Source organism: Cornus florida, unplaced genomic scaffold, assembly GCF_030987335.1.
Source record: "Cornus florida cultivar Cherokee Brave unplaced genomic scaffold, ASM3098733v1 CherokeeBrave_3.0.0_Hap2_Chr06, whole genome shotgun sequence".
NCBI lineage: Eukaryota > Viridiplantae > Streptophyta > Magnoliopsida > Cornales > Cornaceae > Cornus > Cornus florida.
Window position 1 is genome coordinate 79,543,083 of NW_026775576.1, and position 24,020 is coordinate 79,567,102.

The 24,020-nt window shown below is 34.3% G+C and overlaps 1 protein-coding gene across 3 annotated transcripts; it reads right to left on the reverse strand.

The window, feature by feature from the left end:
- Positions 1–442: 442 nt before the first annotated feature.
- On the reverse strand, positions 443–21,581 carry LOC132312252 (desmethyl-deoxy-podophyllotoxin synthase-like). 3 transcript variants are annotated; one of them, XM_059810547.1, is made up of 4 exons: positions 21,229–21,553; positions 19,225–21,113; positions 15,139–16,037; positions 14,234–15,028 (listed from the first exon to the last, which is right to left on the reverse strand). In XM_059810547.1, exons 3-4 carry the CDS (start codon positions 16,012–16,014, stop codon positions 14,402–14,404), a joined length of 1,503 nt encoding a protein of 500 aa, XP_059666530.1. In that variant the 5' UTR covers positions 16,015–16,037; positions 19,225–21,113; positions 21,229–21,553; the 3' UTR covers positions 14,234–14,401. The 3 variants fall into 3 exon arrangements, 2 of the variants coding, with proteins under 2 accessions (XP_059666530.1, XP_059666529.1); XM_059810546.1 differs by having other exon boundaries at positions 19,225–21,550; XR_009483225.1 differs by lacking the exons at positions 14,234–15,028; positions 15,139–16,037 and adding an exon at positions 443–825 and having other exon boundaries at positions 19,225–21,581.
- Between the last annotated feature and the right edge of the window lie 2,439 nt (positions 21,582–24,020).

Genomic DNA, 24,020 nt, shown 5'->3' on the forward strand with positions numbered 1-24,020 from the left:
TTGGTGCACATATGTTGTTTGGTTATTTAGAATGTTGGTGCACAGATTGTAGTTTTGATTTTTGGGAATGTTGATGCAGAACTTAAGATTTTGTTTGGTTATGGCCGATACTACTATAATTTATATGGTTATGGTTATGGTTATGGCTATGTTTTTTTGTATGTTGGTGGTGCATAGATTTTGTTTTTGTATGGTTATGGTTATGTATTTTGCTATGTTTTGCACAGAATTTATTTTTGTATGTTTTTTGCTATATTGGTGCAACTGGTATGTTAGTGCTGCAAAGATTACCCCAGATTATAATTTTTTTGTATTGTCATCACCTATTTTGCTATGTTGGTGCAACTGGAATGTTAGTGTAACACGGTATATTATATAAAAATAATAATACATTAATTAATTATAAAGTCCATTACAATTATATTCTACTAAATAACCTCATAATAACCATTACAATAGCACATCCTATAAATCCCAACATAAAAACAACCAAATTTGTGATTACATGATTCCCAATATTACTTTGCACAGGTGGTGCACCCACAAAGTTGATACTCCCATCAATAGGCAGTGTTTCATCTTCCAAATGGTTCTCATAACCAATTCTCATAGCAATTTGGCCTCTCAAAATGATATGGTTCTCATAGACAGTTCTCTTTCTATATGGTTCCAGTCCACCCATCTATGGAACCCACAAGACATCATGGGATACCTTCTACATCCATAAAACCTCCGATTTCGATTATTTGTGCAGTGGCTCTTCTCAAAGGCGATTTTATTCCACAATAGCAATACAATACATTGCTTGATGGCTCCATATCAATACTACAATACATATTGCAAGCACGTAAATAATTTAACAAAAAAAAAAAATTACTATTAACTACTAAACACTACCATGCATCCGAAGGAAAAAAACTAACACAAAAAAAGTAATATATATGTATTATAAATATATATATATATATATATATATATATATATATATATATATATTCAAATCTAATATATATGTATTATAAATAAATTTAATTGCATAAGAAAACTCACCTTTGTCCAAAACCCCTTTTAGTTCGTTGCAGAGAGAGAATGAGTACACAGTTTGGCAAAATGACATACAATGGGGTTATATAGGCCACAAGGCTATAACGGTCACAAAAAAGGGCATTTTCAGCATTATAATACTTTGAACAGGATCGTGGCATTACACATGCCTGGAAAGCTGATCCGGTGGAAGTTAGGGGGGTATTTGCACACTTTGGTAGTTAAGCGGGGTATTTGCAAAAAATTGGATAGTTCAGGGGTTTTTTTGCACTTTTGCCTATTTTTTTGGGTAAAGTGCAAGAAAACCCCCTAAACAATGTCTAAATTTGCAAATAACCCCCTTTCAAGCATTTTTTGTGCATAAAACCCCCTGAACTATCACATTTAATTGCAAAATGCCCCATTGCCTTGACAATTTTTCTTTAAATGACCATAGTACCCTTTCTTATTGAATTACACTTGATCTATTTTTCTTCTTGAAAAAAATTATGAAAAAATTCATACTAATTTGATGGAATATTCTCTATTAAATTTGCATAAGTTTACCTTTACTTTTTTAAATTAATTATTTAAATAAAAATCTTAAGTAGAAATTTTGAAATAATTTAAGTAATTTCTTAATTTTTAATTAATAAATTGCATAAAAAATATCTTTTATTTACGTAATTTATTAATTTTACATGAATATTGCATGAAAAATAAGTTATTTTTTTTGCACTAAATGTTTATAAAGTGAGTCTAATAAGCAGTATTATAATAAGTTAATCATTTTAGAAAATGGTAGTTACTAATCTTTTTTTTTTTTTAATGACAAATTGATACTAATTATAAATTAAGGTAAATGGTCTAATTATATTTAAATAAAATAAAATATAATAAAAAATAAAAAATTTAATAACAAAGGGTAAAATAGTCTTTTGTGATGACTTTGTCCTTAATTGCAACAAATTAATAGTTTAGGGGGCAATCTTTAGTTCAAGGGAGTTATTTGGAAAAAGGCAATAGTTCAGGAGGATTTTTTGCACTTTACCCTTTTTTTTTAATCCGTTATTCCACATTTATGGGAATTTTTTTTATTTATGTTAATTTTTTTAAAATCCGTTATACCACATTCATGGGATTTTTTTTTTTTTTTTTTTTGTTTTTACCACATTCATGGGGAAAAAAATTTGTTAATATATATATTTTTAATCTATTATATCACATTTATGGGATTTTTTTTATTATTTGTTATAGCACATTCATTGGATTTTAAAAAAAAAAAAAAAAAAAAAATCTGTTATACCACATTCACATGAATTTTATATATATATATATATATATATATCCATTATACCACATTCATGGGAATTTTTTAAAAAAACATCATTATACAACGTTAATGGGATTTTTTTTTTTTTTTTTCTGTTATACCACTTCATGGGAATTATTTTTTTTGTTAATTTTTTTAATCTGTTATACCACATGCATGAGGATTTTTTTTTAATCCGCTATACCACATTCATGGGAAATTTGTTTTTTTCTTAATTTTTTAATCTGTTATACCACATTCATGGGAAATTATTTTTTTGTTAGTTTTATTTTTAATCCATTATACCACTTTCTATGGAATTTTTTTTTTTTTGTTAGAATTTTATTTAATCCATTATACAACATTTATGGGATTTTATATGCATAGTAGTATTTATGGCAACTTAAGACTTTGGGGGTAAATATGGTATTTGACATTTAGGATTTTTTTTTTTAATCTTTTTTTTGTAATATAATAAGTGGGGTTATTTCGGTAATTTCGACTCAACAGACTCCGGTAAATGTGCTCCGGTAATCGGGAGGGTCTCATTTGCAACATTTTATATAGTTGAGGGTTCGATTTGCAACCCAAGATAGTCTAGGGAGTTATTTTTTACTTTCTTGATAGTTCAGGGGGATTTTTTGTGTTTTTGCCTTCAATATAATATTAAGGTGGTATGTCTCAACTTTTGGAGTGGTTCTTTAAGAGAGTATATATATATATATTTTCTAGTATGATAAGTATTAAGACATACTTTTTTCATGTACGAGTTCAAACTCATGCCCTCTTCTTTAAAGATGGAGAGATTATACCATTGAGTTAGAAACTCTTTGGTTGAATCAGTATCGCGTAAAGTTTGAAATATACAAAAAAGAGATTACCATAAGATCACATTATTCAAACTACTATCATTGTGTGAATGTAAATTTTATCTAACTAAATGCATTAACCTTTTAAATCTAAGAAGTTTTATGAACTCAATTTTTTTTTTGTTTTAGTCTAGAAAATGTACTAACATATTATTCTACTATTTATATATAAATAAATAAAAATTGAGATTGGGTCTAGGCATAACGGTAAGCTTGTTCTATTGTGAACTAAAGGTCACTAATTTGAAATAGGAATCAATCACTTTGTACGTGAAGGTAAGGCTAACTGCATACATTTTGATCGTACCAAATGCCACAATGGTGGTGGCCTCTTGCATCAGAAGGTTTTGCAATATAGAATTTTTTATTTTTGGTAATTTTAGTGGGGCAATATTAAAATTTCATAGATATATAATTCGAAAAAGGAAAAATCACTACTATACTAAAAAAAATTCAGTGGGCCCCTACTAAGATGCTAGGTTATGTAAGTTTACCTTTGTTGAGACAACATTTACTTTCTTGAGATCACTTGTCGATATATATTGTTAACAACCATCTATTCTCAGAGTTTAAGCGAGAGGGTGTAACTTTAATATTTAAATCCATCAAGACCTCACCTCATGTCTGTTGCCTTATTTTGGTCTAGCATGTTTCAATTTTAATTATTCGGGAAAAGGGTGAGGTCTGATACCAATTTTAATTATTAGGGAAATGGGTGAGATTTGATACTATGTTAACAACCATATCCTCCAAAAGCTTTTATAGGATAGGATATTTAGTTAAGAAAAAATTATACCTTCCACAATGGAATCAAAAAAGTGAGATTTTGAGTAAGTGTTTACATTTTACAGAGAAAATAAATGATAGAGAAAAAAATTCAGAAACAAGAGAAAATTTTATAGTAAGAAAGAAAAATGATAAAGAAAAAAATCATACTACTACTCTCTAATAATAAAAAGGCTAAAAAAAATTATAAAAAAAAAAAAACAAGAGAATTAAATATTTGGATTAAAATAAAAGGTAAAAGGTTATTGGAAGAAGGATATTATAATTGTGATTTGTTCCTTTTGCACTCAGCAAGAAAAAAAATTTGGATGATTGATTATGTTTATATTGAATGTTTAGTTTTGGATGTTACAAATAACAATAATAAATTGGAGGAGTAGTTTTTCATCACCGGTGTAATTTTTTATTACTAGATTATCATGACCTTGGATCCTGAAAGAGGTAAGAGTTTTGAGATATCTATTTTATTTCCTTTTTTTTTTCCTTAATTATGCCAAGATATCTTAATTTTGCTAGGCTTGGTGCGAGGGAGAAATGAATATGTGAAAGGTAAAGAAACGATTAAGATCTTTCTCTCTCTCTTTTAATGTTTTTTTTTCCCTTAATGTAATAGAAAACTAAAGTCCCTTTCCACATTCATTTACAACTTCCACATAAATTTATTTTAAATTATAGTTGAAATAAGATAGTATACTAAAGAGGGCACCCTTTTAATAGCCTTGCACTTATATTTTAGATTGCAATTGAAATAAGATAGCAATAATTTCTTTACGAGACATTATATTTGCACTTCACTTTTTTACGTTTGGACTTTATTTTTAGAAGAAATGATAATTCTAACCCTAATTTTACAAGTAATTGATTTTAACTTTTTTAAATAACACAACTGATCTCTCTCCGCAGCCACTCAGCCCATTCTGCTTTGCTCCCTGCTCCCTTCCATGGGAATGGGGAAGTGACCTTGCTTGCCTCCCACATGTTAATAACATCGGCGTGTCACAATAAGTTCGCATGTGAGTGGTTTTTCACGTCGTTTTTTTGTTTTCTATGGTTAGATCTACTCTTGTTTGGTTTGTTTCAGATTCGACAGGATGAATCTATTATTTTCCCTTCGGCTAGATCTCTGATTTAGGTCAATTTTTGTTTTCCCTGGCTTGATTTGATATTGTGTGGAGTTAGATGTGTGGAGGCGCCTTGTGGATGCAGTTTTGGAGTTGTTGCCTTGATGATGGCCTGACCTTTGGTCCCTCCAGTTTGCTGCTCTTCTCCCGTGGTGGTTTCCGTTCTAGAGCGGTGGCTCTTTCTCAACAAATCTGGAGCCTGTTCTTCATTTTATTGTATTGTTTCATGATTTGTATGCCTTTATCTGGCTTAGCTTATGCCTCTATACTGCCTCCTAGCATGGCCTTTGTGCCTTTCAAATGATAAAAAATAAAAATAAATAACACAACTGCCTTTAAAATTTCTGTCTTTATCTCTAATCTAAAATATTTTAGGCCTCTTTTGACAAGACAATATATATATCTTAGTTATTTCTTTTACTGGACCAAAAACAAATATATATATATTGGGTGCTTATGGTATCAGAGCCATCGGGTGGTGATTAAGCCCATTTAACCTTTCTTCATTTCTGTTTCCGGACCTGGATCCCGTTTAGGCTAGGTGTGCCGCTTTGGGTTGGTTAGATGGACGGTCATTTAGGTAAGGTTCAATGAGTTTTTTCAACCGTAGCATGTCTTCGACATCATCAGCTCCTCTTGGAGGAAGAGTGATAGTTAACCAAGAAGAACAGCATATTGATTAGTGGTCAGAATGATTAGTGGGATACTTGGAATATACCCAAGGTTCCCATTAGGGATATTTACAAATCTTTGACTTTCAATCTCAAAATAGGATACTCCATCAAAACTGTTAAACAAACTATTTCTCTCAAAAACCCTTTTGAAGTCATCCAACTTTTGCAAAAAAGAGCCATAGTATAACACAAAAAGAAGTACAAATTCCTACATATAGGGCTTGTCCAAGTTGCAGTTAAACCTCTTACCTCAAGGGGACTTAACACTGCTATCATGCTTACTCTAAGGGATTATAGGCATCTCGATTTTGAAACCTCTTTGTTAGGAGTTTGCCGAACTAGTCTTTTTCCAATACTTCAATTGTTTTCCAAATTATTCAGTAGCTCTTGATGATCCAACAATCCTTCATACTTTAACCCTCAATGTTTTAAGTAGTGGTTATAAAATGATAGATAGAGCCATACCCTTCAATGTTGTCTATAGAATCCACTACAAAGTCTATACAACCCAAGTCAACCCCCATGCTCTTCGTGAGTCTCCCAAAGGAGAAACCCTTCTTTTTCATGCTAGTGACAAAATTCACAAACTTATGTTCCAAGGACCATCACTTGGAATGAAGTCACCTTCCCGACAGAGTGGACTCTCGAGCATGCAGCTCTTCTTCAAAGATCGAGCATAAAAGGTTGGAACAAATATCTCAATTTTCTGATGGCACGGTAAAGGTTAGATTTAATTTTAACAGGCCCAATAGACTTACTATCCAAGAAATAGAAAAATCTAGACCTTCTATCCAAGAAATAGAACGTTCTAGATCCTCTTTTTCTCATGCTACTTCCTCAAACTATTCAAAAGCCCCTTCCTGAAAATCATTTTCAGGAATGCCTACAAGGTATCCAAACCTCGTTGGTGTTAAAAACAAAGAAGTTGCTAACCCAGTTTACCAGGACAATGTTAGCATACAGACTGAGGAAGAAGACATCCATCCTCTTCGCAGCACTCCTTTACCTACACAAATTAGTTCTCAAAACAAAGGTCTGCAAAACCCTCCCCTAAACGAAGATCATCATGATTCCCCTCCATCCCAAATGATTCTCAATTTGAAGATCCCGATCATCAGGTTCATCAGCTCTACATGATAAAAAAGGTTTATGAGATCGATAAAGACTTCTTACGCAAAGATTTCTACTTTGCGATCAATGATTCCAAAAGACAATGATATTTCCAAACCTTTTCAGCTCAAAAAACCATCCTTATTAGAGAACAGTGGTATGCTTTCTACATACAACATAAGTTCTCAGCCCCTTTCTTCACATAGTTTGAAAAATATTGTCTCGACAACAATATTGATTTTCATTTCTCCACAATCAAATCCTTAAATGTCACAACCAAATCCACCATTACCTGGCAAACATCACGTGGTGAGGCTCTTGAAGCCATCTATCCCCCAGCCGAGGCAATCGAATTCAAGACAAAGGAGTCAGGAACAGTCACACTTACTGCTTCTCCTTTCAAGACAAAGGCAGTCACCAATGACAATACCACATCCATGACCCGTGATGTCCGAAGCATCATGGAACAAAATAACTACACAAACCAACACCTCCAGACACTTGGCGATCGGCTTTCTCGTGTGGAAACCTTGCTTCAGAAAGAACAAAGTATCCCCATTCAATCTGATAATGCTCCCCCTTTCATGCCCCATAAAATCCCCTTACACTTGTCTAAACAACTATCAAAATGTAGTGCCATTGAAGAAGCACAGGACAGGATTAAGCGTATCGAATCCCTTATGACCTACACAACTTCGATTCTTGATACGCCTGAAAGACCTCTTAGAGCCATCAATACTCTTGACTAAGAAATTGGTACTGATACTGAAATTGATGAAATTACTGAGGTCTTCCAGAACCAACACGTTAATACTTTAGAACCAACTTCTTCTCGAAATTATTATCCCAGGCCAACTTTCCCTGACCTTCAGATCGAAGAACGAGGCCAGTTTTCCTAAGCTGCTTATCATAGTGGTACCATTTATGAATGAGACATAGATGGCAAAACTGAGTATCACATTCTCAATACACTTCAAGAAATGACAATGGTCAGCACTGCTTACAAAACCAAGAATGACTCTTCTGATCATGCTATAGCACAACTCCTAGTAGGAGGATTCACAGGCCAACTCAAAGGATGGTGGGACAACATCCTCACTCCAGATAAACGACAAGCCATTCTTAACTCTGTTAACTTCTAAAGGAACAATTATCAAAACAGAAGAAGGTGCAGATATAGAAGATGCAGTTGCTACTCTCATTTTCTCTATCGCCAAACAGTTCCTCGGTAACCTCTCAATTGTTAGAGACAAGACCTCAGAAATTCTAGCCAACCTTCGATGTCGTAAACTTCAAGATTTCAGATGGTACAAGGATGTCTTCCTCTCAAAAGTCCTCACCAGGACTGATTGTAACCAAGCCTTTTGGAAAGAAAAGTTCATTGCTGGACTCCCCAATCTTTTTGCTGAGAGAATTCGCAAGCATTTCAGATCAAAACACAATGGCCATATTCCTTATGACTCCCTCACCTATGGTGACATCATCAGTACCATCACAGCTGAAGGAATTGCTCTCTGCACCGATTTCAAACTCCAACAGTAAATCAAGCATGAGAATGCCACTAGCCGAAAGGAATTAGGAACTTTTTGCCAATAATTCGGCTTCGAAAACCTAACCCCTCCTTCCAAACGAAAAAGTCACACCCGCTACCGCAAGCCTTTTCCCAAGAGATACAAAAACAGGTCATGGTATAACAAGAGCAAACCCTCATTTGCAGATAAATATCTCTCCTCTGAGAAAAATAGATAGAAAAATGCCCCTCCTCCAGAACATTTTCAAAAGAAACCTGCCACCTCAAAAGCAAATATAAAATGCTTCAAGTGTGGCAAGATGGGTCACTACAAACGCGATTGTAGAGCCAAACAGAAGATCAATAAACTCAATCTCCCTGAAACCGTCAGGAGCCAACTGATGCAAATTCTTTTAAACTCTTCAGATGAAGAATCCGAACATGATATCAATGGTATTCAAGAAGATGACTATCATGCTAATACATATTATGATTCCGATTCTTCCAACCCATCTATGGATGACCAACCTATTAAAACCAAATGCATCTGTATGATTACTAAGGACCAAGAATTCATGTTGGAACTCATTGACAAAATAGAAGATCTTGATCAACGCAAGGAATGCTTGATTAAATTCACCAACAACATTGGCCAAAGAAATGACAGAGCTCCCGTTGTTATACCAAATACTTACAACCTTACTGATATCTTTGAAAGATTTGGTACACGACCCCAGATGCCAATTACAATTCAAGATCTCTATAAAGAAATTAAACAAACCAAGCAAGAGATTTCACTCCTAAAGCAAGAGGGCAAGGCTTTGAAAGATTCCACTGCTCATGATATTCTTACCCTCAGAAGCCAAATCCTTTTTCAACAATCCTAGATAGATGCCTTACTACCTAAGTCCTCTGCAAAACTTGAACAACAAGTTTTTGCAAATCCCACCAAGGACAATGAGACTTACATTAACCTTCTGACCCAGATAACATTTCAGAAATGGCATGTTAATCTAAAAATTGTCATCAACAAAGACTATACCATTCATACAGTGGCTCTCATTGACTCCGGTGCTGATCTCAATTGTATCAATGAAGGACTTGTCCCTACAAAATACTTTGAGAAAACCAAAGAACGGCTTCAAGGTGCTAATGGTTCACGACTCACTGTTCAGTACAAGTTAACCAAAGCCCATGTTTGTAATCAGGGTCTTTGTATTAAAACACCTTTCATCATTGTCAAAGACCTCAATACCCCTGTTATTTTGGGAACTCCATTTATTTTTCTTCTTTACCCATTCAAAGTTGATAGCCAAGGCATTTCAACAAGTCTAGTTGGACAAGAAATTTGCTTTCCTTTTGCTTATCCTATAGACACCAAGGATCTCAATACCATTAAGGATTCCTATGTTACTCAAGTCCCTGCTGTCAACAGGATTGAAAGCAAAACAAAGCATTTAGACTTTCTCAAACAAGAACTAATCTTCAAACAGATTGATGAACGACTCAGTCAAAAAAGTCTCCAAGACTCTATTCAAAAGTTCAGATTAAGACTTGAAAGTCAGGTTTGCTCTGATCTCCCAAACGCTTTTTGGTACAAAAGACAACACATTGTTGAATTACCTTATGAAAAATCTTTCAATGAAAAGGATATCCCTACCAAAGCCCATCTTAGCCAAATGAGTCAAGAACTTCTTGATTACTGTATGAAGGAAGTACGAGAATTATTAAACAAATCCCTCATCCGAAAAAGCCGTTCCCCATGGAGCTGTGCCGCTTTCTATGTCCAAAAGAATGCTGAAATAGAAAGAGGTTTTCCCAGATTAGTTATCAATTACAAGCCCCTCAATGAAGTTCTTCAATGGATCAGGTATCCCCTGCCCAATAAAAAGGACCTAATCCAACGTCTCGTTCATGCAACCGTTTTTTCAAAGTTTGATCTCAAGTCAGGATTTTGGCAAATCCAAATTGCTGAAAAAGATAGATACAAAACAGCTTTCACGGTTCCTTTTAGCCATTACGAATGGAATGTGATGCCTTTCGGATTAAAAAATGCCCCTTCAGAATTCCAAAAAATTATGAATGATATTTTTATTCATCTTTCGAATTTTTCAATTGTTTATATTGATGATATACTAATATTTTCTTCTTCTATAGATGCTCATTGGAAACATCTCAATATATTTGCTCAAACCATCAAGCATAATGGATTAGTCCTTTCTTTATCAAAGTTAACTTTGTTTCAGACCAAGATTAGGTTCTTAGGTCTCCAGATCCACCAAGGAACTATCATCCCAATCAACAGATCCATCCAATTTGCTGATAAATTCCCTGATGAAATTAAAGACAAAACCTAGCTTCAAAGATTTTTAGGTGCCTAAATTATCTCTCTAAGTTTTTCAAGGATCTTTCTCTTCTTTGTGCTCCACTACGCCAAAGATTAAAAAAGTCCCCTCCCCCATGGTCCGATGAGCATACAAAAACAGTCAGAATCCTTAAAAGCAAAGCAAAAAACCTTCCTTGCCTATCTATTACTGATCCAGAAGCCTTCAAAATTGTGGAAACTGATGCATCTGAATAAGGATATGGAGGTATCCTAAAATAAAAAACAGGTGACAAGAAACAACTAGTTCAGTTCGCCTCTGGCATATGGAACCAAGCACAACAAAATTACTCTACAGTCAAAAAGGAAATTTTATCTATAGTTTTATGCATTTCAAAATTTCAAAGTGACTTACTAAATCAAAAATTTTTAGTTCGTGTTGATTGCCAATCTGCAAAAACTGTTTTAAAGAAAGATGTTCATGACATAGCCTCAAAACAAATTTTCGCCAGATGGCAAGCTATTCTTTCTGTATTTGACTTTGATATTGAATATATAATAGGAGAAAACAATTCTCTTCCTGATTTTCTCACCAGGGAATTTTTGCAGGGAAAAGCAGGAGCTTAAGGGCGGTTACTATGCCTCCCAAGATAAGTAGAGGAGCCTCAGTTGCAAGCACAAAACCCCACAAAACAAAAGATGTATATGCACAATCATCCTCTTCTCAGAACCCTTCCCAAAAAACCTGGTATGATAAAGTCGAGGAAGATGAAGAAGCTATGTGTGCTAGTCCATCTCCATTAATTACAAACCAATTTTCAGCCCTAACCACAATTCCCCAACATGTCATAGACATGTCCCCAATCCAGTATGACCCCATCCAAGCATACTTACAATCCCAACAACCAGTTTTTCCTCCCCTTCAAAAAACTTATGCTGCAATTTCTTCAGCATCAGATAAACAAATTTCCTCAAGATCTGTTTCACAGCAAGTGGTGGTCAACAATCCCACTATCAAAAAATCTCGTTATTTTCAAAAACCAAATTCATCAACCATTTGTGTGGTTGAAAAAGAACTTTTTAACCAAAACCCAATTTTACTTTCTCAAAATCATTTTGTCAAAGGTTTTCATTATCCAACATCAGATTTTCGGAAAACACAAAATTTTTATGAGTTTATTTTAGTAGACACTGATTCCATCATAATTCGAACTCATTCAAAACCAGGTGATGAGTCTTTCATTTCTCAAACCACATATACCATTCAAAAAGTCCTTACTCCGGCAGCCTGGGGTAAAAACATCAATGCTCCGAGGCAATTTTCTCAGCCTCACAACCCTCAAACTTTCAATTACTGGGACTATCAGGATGCCTGGTACAATACCTTTTATTTCTAAAATCAAGATTATAGCTATTCCTGGCTTATCCTTTTCCAAAAGAATTTCAATCTAAATGTCCCCAGATGGTTCATTGACTGGTGGCATATGTTTGGTCCCTGCCAAGAAATCATCCTTGAAACGGTGTCCAAGGGATTTTCAATTTTCAATGAAAAATTCCAAGCTCCTCCTAAGCTTTCCGAATTTCCCAAATCATTCTTATTTTTTGCAAATTTTGCATTGTCATGGATAGTTCTATGGCAATTCCAAATCCTTAAAACCCCTTCTAATCTTCCTCTTCTAGGAAGGATTTTCAAAGTCAAATGGTGGGACCAATTCTCTATCAAAGATGTTACTCCAAAAGCAATTTCTGAATGGTTCTCAAAGCACCTTGCAATATTACGTTCTGGCTTAGGAGAGTCTTCGGCTTTCCTCCTATCCAAAAGCCAGGCCCAAGCAAAGCTTTCTTCAGCAAAATCCCAAGATGAGTATAAAGCCTTCCTCATGGAAGCTTTAGCCCAAGTCAATCCCATAACCTTCTCAAAATTGGGCTCCAACAGAAGTGAAGGCTCAGGTTCTTTCCATGGTTCCCAAACAGATCTGGCCCAACCCAATGAAGATGACTGTTTTGGTATTTTTACCCAACAGCTCCAGTAAACAATATTCTCAAAAATCATCATTTCATTTCAAAAAAAAAAAAAAAAAAAGGCAAAATCTATAGTTTAAAATTTTATTCCACAATTCTCCATTTTCAGGCTTTTAGCACCTTTCGGTGTTCATGACAGACAAGCTTTTCAAAAAAGGAATCCAAGGCAAGTCAGTGGCCATCACCTCAATTCAGCCTTTCAGGTTTTGCACATGGCCTCCAGCATCATTCAGAAGAATACCCTTAAGATCTAATTATACGACTAATTGAAACAATAGTTATTTTAGGTAATTGTTTTTCTTTTAATTAATTATTAATTATGAAATGACTATATTGGATACTATTTTTTAAAAATAATAATAATAATTTTTTAAATCTGATTAAACTTTAACTATGTCCCTTTCCACCATTGTCGGTCCGTCACCATCACCCACCTCCTCCCCCAACCACACCACAACACTGCCACTTCCATCACCACAATACTGCCACCCACCACCACCACATACACCAATAATTATAAGGACGCTAATTAATTTCTAGATTTGGTAATTCTTAGTCAAAAGTAGCCATCAAATCTGTCTGGGTGGAGGTGGTGTGGTATAGGTGGTGGTGGTGGTGGAGGTGGTGTGGTGGGGGAGGTGGTGCCCGAGTAGACGTGACAGTGAAGGTGGGGTGATGGCAGTTCATTGTTAAATATATATATATATATATATATATATATATATATATATATATTAAGAATGTATCAAATATAGTCATTAATTTCATAATTAATGGCTAATTAAAATAATATTAATTTCCTAAAATAATTATTCTCCCCAATAGCCGTTGGATTAGATCCTAAGGCTATGAGTAAAAGTGAGTATATTGTTCCTGCTCAGCAATTGAACACTAGTGTGTGTGTGTGTGTGTGTGTGTGTGTGTGTGTATCTAATAAAAAAAATCTCTAATGAATAAATTATCTCTTTTGACGGAAAAAAATCCAAAAAAAAACATTTTTATTGAAGAAATTATCGATTTTGTCAAGATCAAAAATGAAAAAGAAAAAGAAGGATTCGAAAAAAATTATCTCTTCTAATAAGACGAAAAAATCAAAAAGCGAAGTTATTTCTATTAAATAAAAACAAAGGCCTTAGGAGTTCGTACAAGGGAGAATGTTACAAGTGGGATTTGTCCCATATCGGATTCGGATGAGAAATGTAATGGGTACGTATAAATGGATTGGGTATTAACCCACCTAATAATTTAACCTTTTAGATTGGAACGTGAAACACCCTACCCATTACAATAAAAATTTTCTAAATTTATTAATTTACGATTATAATACTCTAAATCTTTTTCAATCCAAAAATTAATAAGGAAAGCTTATGGCATTTGAACCATGGCTTTACATAAATAAACAAATAAAACTATTTTAGAGGTTTATTGAACTTCTCAAAGAGCTAAGCTTTTGAAATCTCAAAACTGTTGTAAATCTTCGCAGTAAAAAACACCAAAAAGGCATAATACTCTTTATTCAATTTTCTATGGAAGTCCACATAGCACCAGTTCTTATTTTACTTTCATCTATATTGTTATATATAGAGGCTCACACGAAACTGGAAATTCAATAGTGACCATCCAATGCTTTCTACCTTCTTGTCTTAATATCTTACTCACGAGTTGAAGGATGATAAGCAACAGGAATCATACACAAATCCCTTTCCCTACTAATTGCTGAACCAAATACCTCAGTCATGTCTAGATCTTCTGGCTTTTGTCCCTCAGGAAGTTTCCAGTCAAAGTGATACAATAAATTAGCAAGTGGAAGCTCAACATTAGCTATCCCGAACGACATGCCAGGACATATTCTCCTGCCAGCACCAAATGGTGTAAATTGGAAATGAGTCCCCTTGTAATCAACTGAATTGTCAAGGAATCTCTCTGGATGAAAGCTCTCTGGATCACTCCAATTTTCAGGATTTCTACAAATTGCCCATACATTGACAATGACTTTGGTTTTTGCAGGTATCTCATATCCATTGATTTCACATGTCTCTCTGCTCTCTCTTGGAATTAACAGAGGGCTAGGAGGGTGTAACCTTAGAGTTTCTTTGATAACTAACTTCAAGTAACTCAATCCATGGATGTCATCTTCATTTACAATATCTCCTTTTTTACTTAAAACTTGTCTCACCTCAGCTTGTGCCTTTTCCATAACTTTTGGATTTTTCAGCAATTCTGACATTGCCCAGATTACAGTTGAGGATGATGTCTCAATCCCTCCAGTGAATACGTCCTGAAAGAGCATTGAAATTGAGTTAGAATTAAGAGTATAGAATATTGTAAAAGTAAATATTTGTGGAAGCTAATTCATTGATAGAATTGGCAGAAAGTAAATGTACTAACCATGAGAACTGACGTGAGTGTCGTCATAGTTAAGGGGATATTAAGGTTACCCTTCTCCTGAACTTTTAAAAGTACATCTATCAAGTCTTCACAATCAACTTCACCATCTCTAGCTTTATGTTCATCAATAATGTTAGTAAATATCTGATCAATTTTTCGATGAATCTCCTCAGCTCTAGGCTTTAGCCCACTTATCAAACCAAGTATTTTAACTGAAGGAAAGAGATCAGCAACATTGAAACCTCCTGCTACCTCCATAGTATCCCTAATAAGTGATAAGAATTCTTCTTTCCCATGGAATTTCTTACCAATGGCCACCTTAGCAACAACGTTGTATGTCATGGAGAAAACTTTTTCAGTGAGATTTATGAGAGATCCAGCTGTATTATGGGTCAAAATAGATTTGATCAAATTCGAGGCCTCTTCTTCCCTGATGGGTCGGAATGATTGGACACGCTTGGCACTTAAAAGCTCCAGTATGCAAACTTTTCGAAGTTGTCTCCAGTGATCCCCATAAGGCGCGAAGGCTATGTCACTCCCAGATATGATATTCATAGCAAAAATAAAAGGTCTGCTAGCAAAGATGATGTCATGTGTTTTCATCACCTCTTTGGCAAATTCTGCTGAAGTAATCACAACAATAGGAAGTTGTCCGAGTTGCAGGTGCATCAGAGGTCCATATTTCATGGCCAAATCTCTTAGGCGGTGATGGGGTAGAGATCCGACAAATTGATGAATGTTACCTATTAGAGGTAGCTTCCATGGCCCAGGAGGCAGTTTTGGAGATGAACTGATCTTGGTTTTCAGTACCATGAACAGAAACAGCAGGAATGTGAATAGAATTGGGAAGAACAGGATTGGGAACTCCATCGTCATTTGTCTAGATTTATGCTTGCTTGCTGTGGCATATATAAGGTAATTAATTTAGATTAATTTAGTAGTTTGACAAATAATCATATAGTTTGGATAACATAAAATATAAAGCTTTGAATCTTATTTGAATGTGGATCGACTCTTTGTTGTCAATTAGAACTGAAACCTCATAATTTCATCAAACAGGCCCAAGCCAAATAAGTCATAAATCCCTAATACATCAACTGGTATGGATAGATATGTGTATAAACGGTCAGGCTTCTAAGTTTTTCGGTTAATAGATCACAAAACATCCAAGCTTGCAATTGGAGAGGGAAGGGCTACCAGAGCATCTGACCTCACTTAAATTTATCTTTAATACTAGCCCCCATTGACAATTCCTGAATTCGCCATTGCCTTTATAGTATGCAAATAGGGTATATAACTACTTATAAGTTCTTAAAAGTTCCTAATCTTTAACTTTTTTGCGAACAAGGACATATTGTCAGTAGAATAATTACAAGACTAAAGTTTCCTATTTGAAAAAAAAGAAAGATATAAAAAAAATAAAAATAAAAAATAAAAAAACAAAATTGATGTAAAATAATTAAAGTATTCTCAACAAAAGAGAGAATAAATGGTGTTTTTATATATAATGGTATAAAGGCATTCTAGGGAGACCAAAAGAGCAGCTTAGTAGTATTGTATCAAAATAGCTGGTTGGAGAAGGTAGGCGAAATGAGTGAAAATGCCTTCTTTTTTGCCTAACGCGGGAATCCCCCGAAGTGTCTCCTTACCTATGTCATTAAGGAGTAATTTAATTATTGACGTCAAGTCGGAGCAGGGCTTGGCAGCCTGATAAGCATCCCCGATTAAAAGCATAACTATTATATTTAACAGCGAAAAGCAACCCTCCGTATTCATGTTACCAAGAAAACAAGGTGGATGAATCGCATTGCAAGTTTTCTAATTACATGTAATATAAAAATGATTTCTAAACCATGAAATGTTATATGAAAATTAGGGTGAAAATGGGGAAGAGAGTTATTACTTAAGCTCCATGAATTGTTATGACAAACACTCGCAAACCACAAACATAATCAAGAGTTGACAGAAACTCCTACCACAAAAAAACACGTACTAAGATATAAGATATAACATTGTTTATGCATATAACCTACATCCACAGTCGGCATTAGCAAATAGTATTCGCCATGCGAATAATAAGTCCTATTGCTGTTTACTTGAGACATAATAATAATATAAAAAAAGAGTAATGATATTATGTTCGATTGTTTAGGGCTTAATAGAGCCTAAAGTCTTTATTATTTTTTTTACACGTTTATTGACTATTCAATGTGTCTCTCTGTAATAAATACTTACATTTTGCATGTTAAGAAAATCATTTGACTGATTCAAAATTTACCACTAACCCAAAAAAAAAAAAAAAAAAAAAAAAGAAAGCAAAAAAACTTCTAATTAAAGTGTCAATTCATATGCCTTTCTTATGTCAAATTTGGATATGCTCTATCTAATTATATTTACTTGCTCTAAATTAATAACATATACCAATAACTTTTTCTATAAAAAGTAATTATAATGAGATCTACATATATCAAATGATATCTTAAATACAATTTATTATTGAGCGAAAAGTTATAAATCAAATATTTTTGTAATAAAAAAAAAATAACCGAAGTACACACTATTTATTATTAAAAAATAGATTACACAATTAATTTTTCAGAAAAGTATATAGTATAATTACAAAATTTTAAAAAATTTAATATAGTATAATTACAATTTTTTTAAAATAATTGGTCATTAAATAATAAACTAAAAATAAGAATAAGAAAAACTAAAGAATTAGATAATGAAATATACCAATTATTTAACCTTCTAGAAAAAATATACTATTCATGACAGATAATTGTGCCATCTCCTTTTTTTTCCTAAAACAAAAAGGCGATGCGTCAAATTCTAATATAATTTCTCTAAATACTACTAAAACATTCATAGGTTTTCTAAAGAAAAAATTATTATAAATATATTTTTTAACTTTTCGCTTAAATTATAACTTGTATCAAGTCAATTTTTTTTAATATGAACATATCTCATTTTTTTTTTTGTTAAAATAAACAGATCTCATTTGTTTATGATTCAAGTATAGTTTATTTTGTACCTTTTTGTTTTTTTGCCAATTAGATGAGGGCGCGTGCAAATTTGACATCAAAAGAAAAAATAAATTCATGCTTAAGCATTCTTTTATTGTTAGTGGCATCAAATCTAAATTTTAAAAAGTTAAAAAAAAAAATTCTTAACATGTAAAATGTGAATAGTTATTACGTTGAATAATTCATACACATGTTGAAAAAAGAGTAATGCTATTGCGAGACTCTCGCAGTAGCACTCACGCGCTCTTCATGTTTAGCCGCATGAGGTCTTATTCTTTGGATTCGGGAGCACTAAGGAAATTGAAGTTTCTCTCTCTTCTCATAACGTTTTCTCTGTTAACCCTTAACCCAACTTTATCCTTCTCTTGTTTTACCCTCAACTCACTTCCTCTTAGCTGAAAATTTTGAGAGAATTAATCCATCAGGCACAAGCTGAAGGATGGCACTTCTGGGTTCAAAACCCACTTCCAATCTCGATCCATCGCAGCCCAATTGCCCTTCCCGTCACTGTCACCTTCACCGTCGTCCGGTACAGGATAACAAATTCTTTCTCCTCTCTCTTTCTTTCTCTTTGTTTTGCTTTTTGTTTTAATCAGTCACCTATCTTTGGGTAATTATATTTTTGGCCTCCCTTTCTCCTGTCTATGAACAGCCACTAACCACCACCATCCTCACCCGATCACCCCAAACCAGCCACAATCTCCACCCCGACAACCACCACAATCCAAACCCACAAAAAAAATCAATAATCAAAATAAAAAAAAAAAACCACCGCAACAAATCAACACCACCATTGCAAACATGGATTCTTTTCCCCGATCTAACAATTTTAAAGTAGAAGTAGATTTTTTTTCTTCAATCAATTTGGTTTGAATCTTTTTTTTTTTTTTTTTCCTCTGAGCAACAAAAGAAGACGGGTGCAAAACAGAAAGTTGGGTTAAGGGTTATCGGGGAGAGAGAGTTGAGTTAAGGGTTAACAGATCAGTTTCTAAAAAAATCGACCAGAGTATCATTGCTCATAAATAAATGCATGCATATGTATGTCCAGAGAGACACTTACAGAGTTGTGGATATAGCTCTAACGAGTTACAGCTCTAGTTCCCACGTCTCTTTAGCGTAAGTTGAACGAGAAACAATAAAAAGGGAAGCAGAGAACAAAGCCTGTGAATTAGAGAGAAATTCGTCCTGTTTTTATAGAGAAAGTACAAATTATTCGAAAAAAAAATAAAAAATAAAAAATAAAAAAAAAGGAAACAAATGATTAGTCTTCGTTTTACTTTTTTTGGATGATAAACCAAACAAATTGAATACAACCAAAAGGTGAAGAAACAAAACAAAATGCACGAAATATTAAGGAAAAATTACATATAAATGGAGTTAAAGTTTCATATTTACTTAGAGGCTGAGTCAAAGTTCCATATTTCTCTAAAATGGATTGCTGAGGTGGCACATGGTTTTTTACCGTTTAGAAATTGTGATGCCTAAAATACCCTTCCGCGAAGGTACTACTTTTTCTTCGAACGTACTACTTTTTTGAACTGAAGGTACTACTTTTTGGCGTCCAGGTACCATGTTTTTTAAACACTCGCGAAGGTACTACTTTTTCTCCGAATGTACTACTTTTTTGAACTGAAGGTATTACTTTTTTGAACTGAAGGTACTACTTTTTTATTAGGGAAGGGCATTTTAGGCACCACAATTTTTTAAACAGTAAAAAATCATGTGCTACCTCAGCAATCCATTTTAGAGAAATATGGAACTTTGATTCAGTCTCTAAGTAAATATGAAACTTTGACTCCATTTATATGTAATTTTCCCAAATATTAATATCTTACTTTTGATCCGCAGACCATGCACCAAATTCTATCCACCCATCAAATTGACCGCATTAGGACAATAAATTAGTCTTAGGTACCCAAAAAAAACAAACAATAAATTTGTCCTGCTGTTCCCAAGTCCAGTGTATTCACGTAAACCTTCAAACTATATTACTATGGTCCCCAAAAAATTCAGACTGGACTCTGTAGTAGTCTCATTAAGCCGTCAGTCATATATCCCCCTTGAAATATAAAAATTACAAATAATCCCCTCAACTAACTTTTTTAGGTGCAAATTTCTCACTCCGGCAGCCGTAGGTTGAATTTTGATTGTTAAAATGGCACGTGACAACCCAATTTAAATTAAATAACCATAAAGCCGCCCTTATGAAAATTAAAAGATCTAATTGCCCTTCTTATAATCTTTAGAACCCCAACCAAACATGCCCTATATGTATATATGTCCCATAAATTCTTAGCCTTGAACGGAACAGTAAACTTCAAAGACCAAGCCAGTGAGCTTCGGAGATCAAACCAACAAATTGTATAAGATGCTAAAAGGAGAAACAAAATTGGGAAGATGAAATATATATTTGGATGAATGAGTATTAAAATAATATCAAAGATGAGGTTTTTTTTTTCAACACTAAAGAGGTTTTTAATTAAAACGAAGGTGTTATTATTAGAGAAAATTGATGAGGTGACTCCTTTCTCACAGGCTCTCCCTCGCAAAAGATCTAAGTATGAGGGGCAACCAAACATTGAACTTTTACTGGATGAACAAATAACTCTAGTGTACTTTTCTTGCCCTTACTCTTATTTGATTCTAAACTTCATCATGGACAGGGGCTATCTGCACCTATATAGCATTGCCTTCTATTTTTCTAGAATAAAGAACAGTGACAACTGGCCGGAAAAGGTTAAGTACAACAATTCAACCGGCGAGAAGCTATGAGCATTAACGACTATACCGCATAAATCAAACCGACCATCAGAAAGCTTCAAACTCAATGACCACCGGCCCAACCAAAGATGAAAACGTACAAGTGCAGAGCTACAATGACCCATCCGTTCTGGCGAGCTCCGAGCAGCAGTGTCCATTGAAATTGGATCGGTGAGCTCCGAACCGAAGCTGCCAAGACAAGATAATTAAGAAAAATGGTCTGGAGAGGTGTTTCAACTGAACTAGAGTTCCATTGAAGACCCAACTGAGAGCTCTATATAGAGGGCTTGAGAAGCGACCAAACCTGAAGAGCATCAACGTTCAATCCATTGGAAAAGCTTCAGCGATTCTGAACCGTGAGTTTCAGACAAACCCAGAAACTTCAGCGATGAGCTCCGGCGAGCCACAGTTTCAAACGACCTAGATCGAAGTCTCAAAGAGCTTCAGTGACCCAACAGTTCCGTGAGTGCCATACGACGCGAATGAATGAATGGAAGAGACGACGGTAAAAAATAAAATTTGGAAAAAGAAAATGAAAAACAGAATGAATGGAAGAGAGAAGCAGTTAATGGTGATAAGGTTGGTGATGTGTCGAATTGTTAGTGGTTCTTCAGATTACAAGGGGCCACATCAATTAATCAACTTTAAAAGCATGTTTAAAGAGTTAAATGACCACGTTTTACTAAAGGGCAAAAATGACTTTATCAAATTCCGGCCATGGAAACTAACCGGATATGTCTTCCCGGTCCTAAATTGCAACATTTTCATAATTTGAGGGAATTATTTGTAGTTTCAGGAGGTGAGTTGCACAAGGGGTGTCCTTCAAGGGGTTTCTTGTACTTATCTAATATAATATTATATTTACTATATGATAAAATAATAATATACCATATTACTTTTCTTTGTTTTAAAAAAGCAAAGTGAATAAAAAGTACTGAAAACCTCAAATGTCAACCTAGGAAGAATATATAAAAAAAAAAAAAAAAGGAATAGCTTGGTACCATCTAAATTTTCTTTGCTTTTGTAGTTCTTATTGGATCCTTTTAATTTATTTATTTACATATGTATGTCATTTTTAACTAAATATACATATGAAATAAAATAAAATAAAAATACCTATTTTAATATATCAATGTTTGACTAGATATATTTTCGTATCCATCTAATAAATAATAGAATACTTTTGACTTATAATTTTTTTGCATTAGATCTTTTCATATATGACTTAAAAAAATTAAGGTTTAATTCAGTTAAATTTCTTGTGATTTGTCGAATTTTCAAAGAGACCCTTCACATTTGTAAAAATTTGACTGACAATATTAAAAGAGGGAATGAAATGTCTATTTTACCCTCTTTTATATATATATATATATATATATGCCGCACCTGCACTGAAGCGTATGAAGCTTTGTTTCCTTCTCACTCAAGCTTGCTCCACTGATTTATCATCCATGCATTCAATGATCATATATACATATGGATCAAAGCACTGATTTCTCCAAAATAAATTCAAGCTCGCGTTGTCACTTATCTCTTTCTTGCACTCATGGGTGAGTGGAAAAGTAACCTCCAAGGAAGGCGACGAATGATCACTGTCCTCCCTTAGTCGTTGGGTCGCTAAGCACATCGATACAATGTCGACCTAATGGTGGTCGCCATTATAGAATTGACAAGGGTCACCATATAGGCGACCCACTTTGGCTGCCTTAACGCGACCACGCTTGGGTCGCCGGAAAAATGGAGAACGACGACCTAGGACTATGTGTTTCTCTTACCCGAGTTGGTATTCTCAATTTCTTTTTATATGTACTGGATGTCCTGCTGGTTGTTGTATCTTTTACCATCTTATTTACTCTTAAACTTTAATAAAGGAAATTTACCTGACATTATAACATAGTTTAAACAGGTATATCAATTGCCTTCTCAAACCTTGATGGTGTTATTTTATTTAAATAATGTGAAATTCAGTTTATTTATTTCAATTAATCCCTTCAAGTATGTGTTTAAAGATCAAGTTTGTTAAAATAACTTAAAAGTGACTAACTAAATTTTTAAATCCATATAATTAAGGTCAAGTTGATATTCATGATATATTTAAAAATTCATGAGATTATCACATGTTTTTCCTGTAAGAGATAGTGATTTTGGTTGTTCTTTTATGAATGATATCAATGGTAATTTGGATGCAAATTTATCTTGAGCACTTCCATCCTGCGCAGGGAGGATGAACTTCATCCTCCCTGCTTACGTGGCCGTATGTTGTTACGCCACGTGTCTAATAATAAAAATGGGTTAAACCCATTTTTTCGGGTTAGACCCGCTTCCCCTGTCAGTCTCTTCTCTCTCTCCAAATGCAGAAGACCCAAATTTTCATTGCCTCAGCCTGCGCCTTTCCATTATCACTATAATTAAATTAAGCTGAATTTGATGTCTTCCTCAGTTCTGGGTTGGGCATTTGATTATCAAGTTCATCAATTTGATGCCTTCCTCAGTTCCGACGGCGGCGCACCACCTGTCCCACCTTTGTTTTTTTGGGCGAAGTTTCTTGTTTTTGGTTGAGTTTTAGATTGTTAACAGTTTTCAATCTATTGAAATCCTTTGCGTTCATTTCTTTTTTCTTTTTCTTTTTTTCTCTATCTGAGATTAGTGTTTCTAATGTTTTTAGATCGTCAGCTGCCAAGCAAAACTCTCCGATCTCTATGACTTACACAACCCTTTTGCGCATTTGTCTTCTTCAATCTTTCTCTGTTGTGTTTCTTCACTGGTTCTACATCTTTTCATGAACCCACTTCTATAAACTCAAGTTTTGATTTATAATCCCTAAAAACCCAATTCACAATCTTCCCCAAAAATCCTCTTGTTCTTGCATACCCATCAATCGAATTGAAAAGAAGAAAATATTTCTTTTGTGTGTATATCACACCCCTGATTATATAATTTGCAAGGAAGAAGAAAGCAATGTCGTCTCTGCAACAGGTTAGGAGAGGCACAGTTTGGTAAACGCGACTCACCCCAACTCGTCCGAGTCCCGTCTCTGCTAAACCGAGTCAGGTTATTGGATTTCTCTCTCTCTCAAAATCTGAACAGCCCGAACCA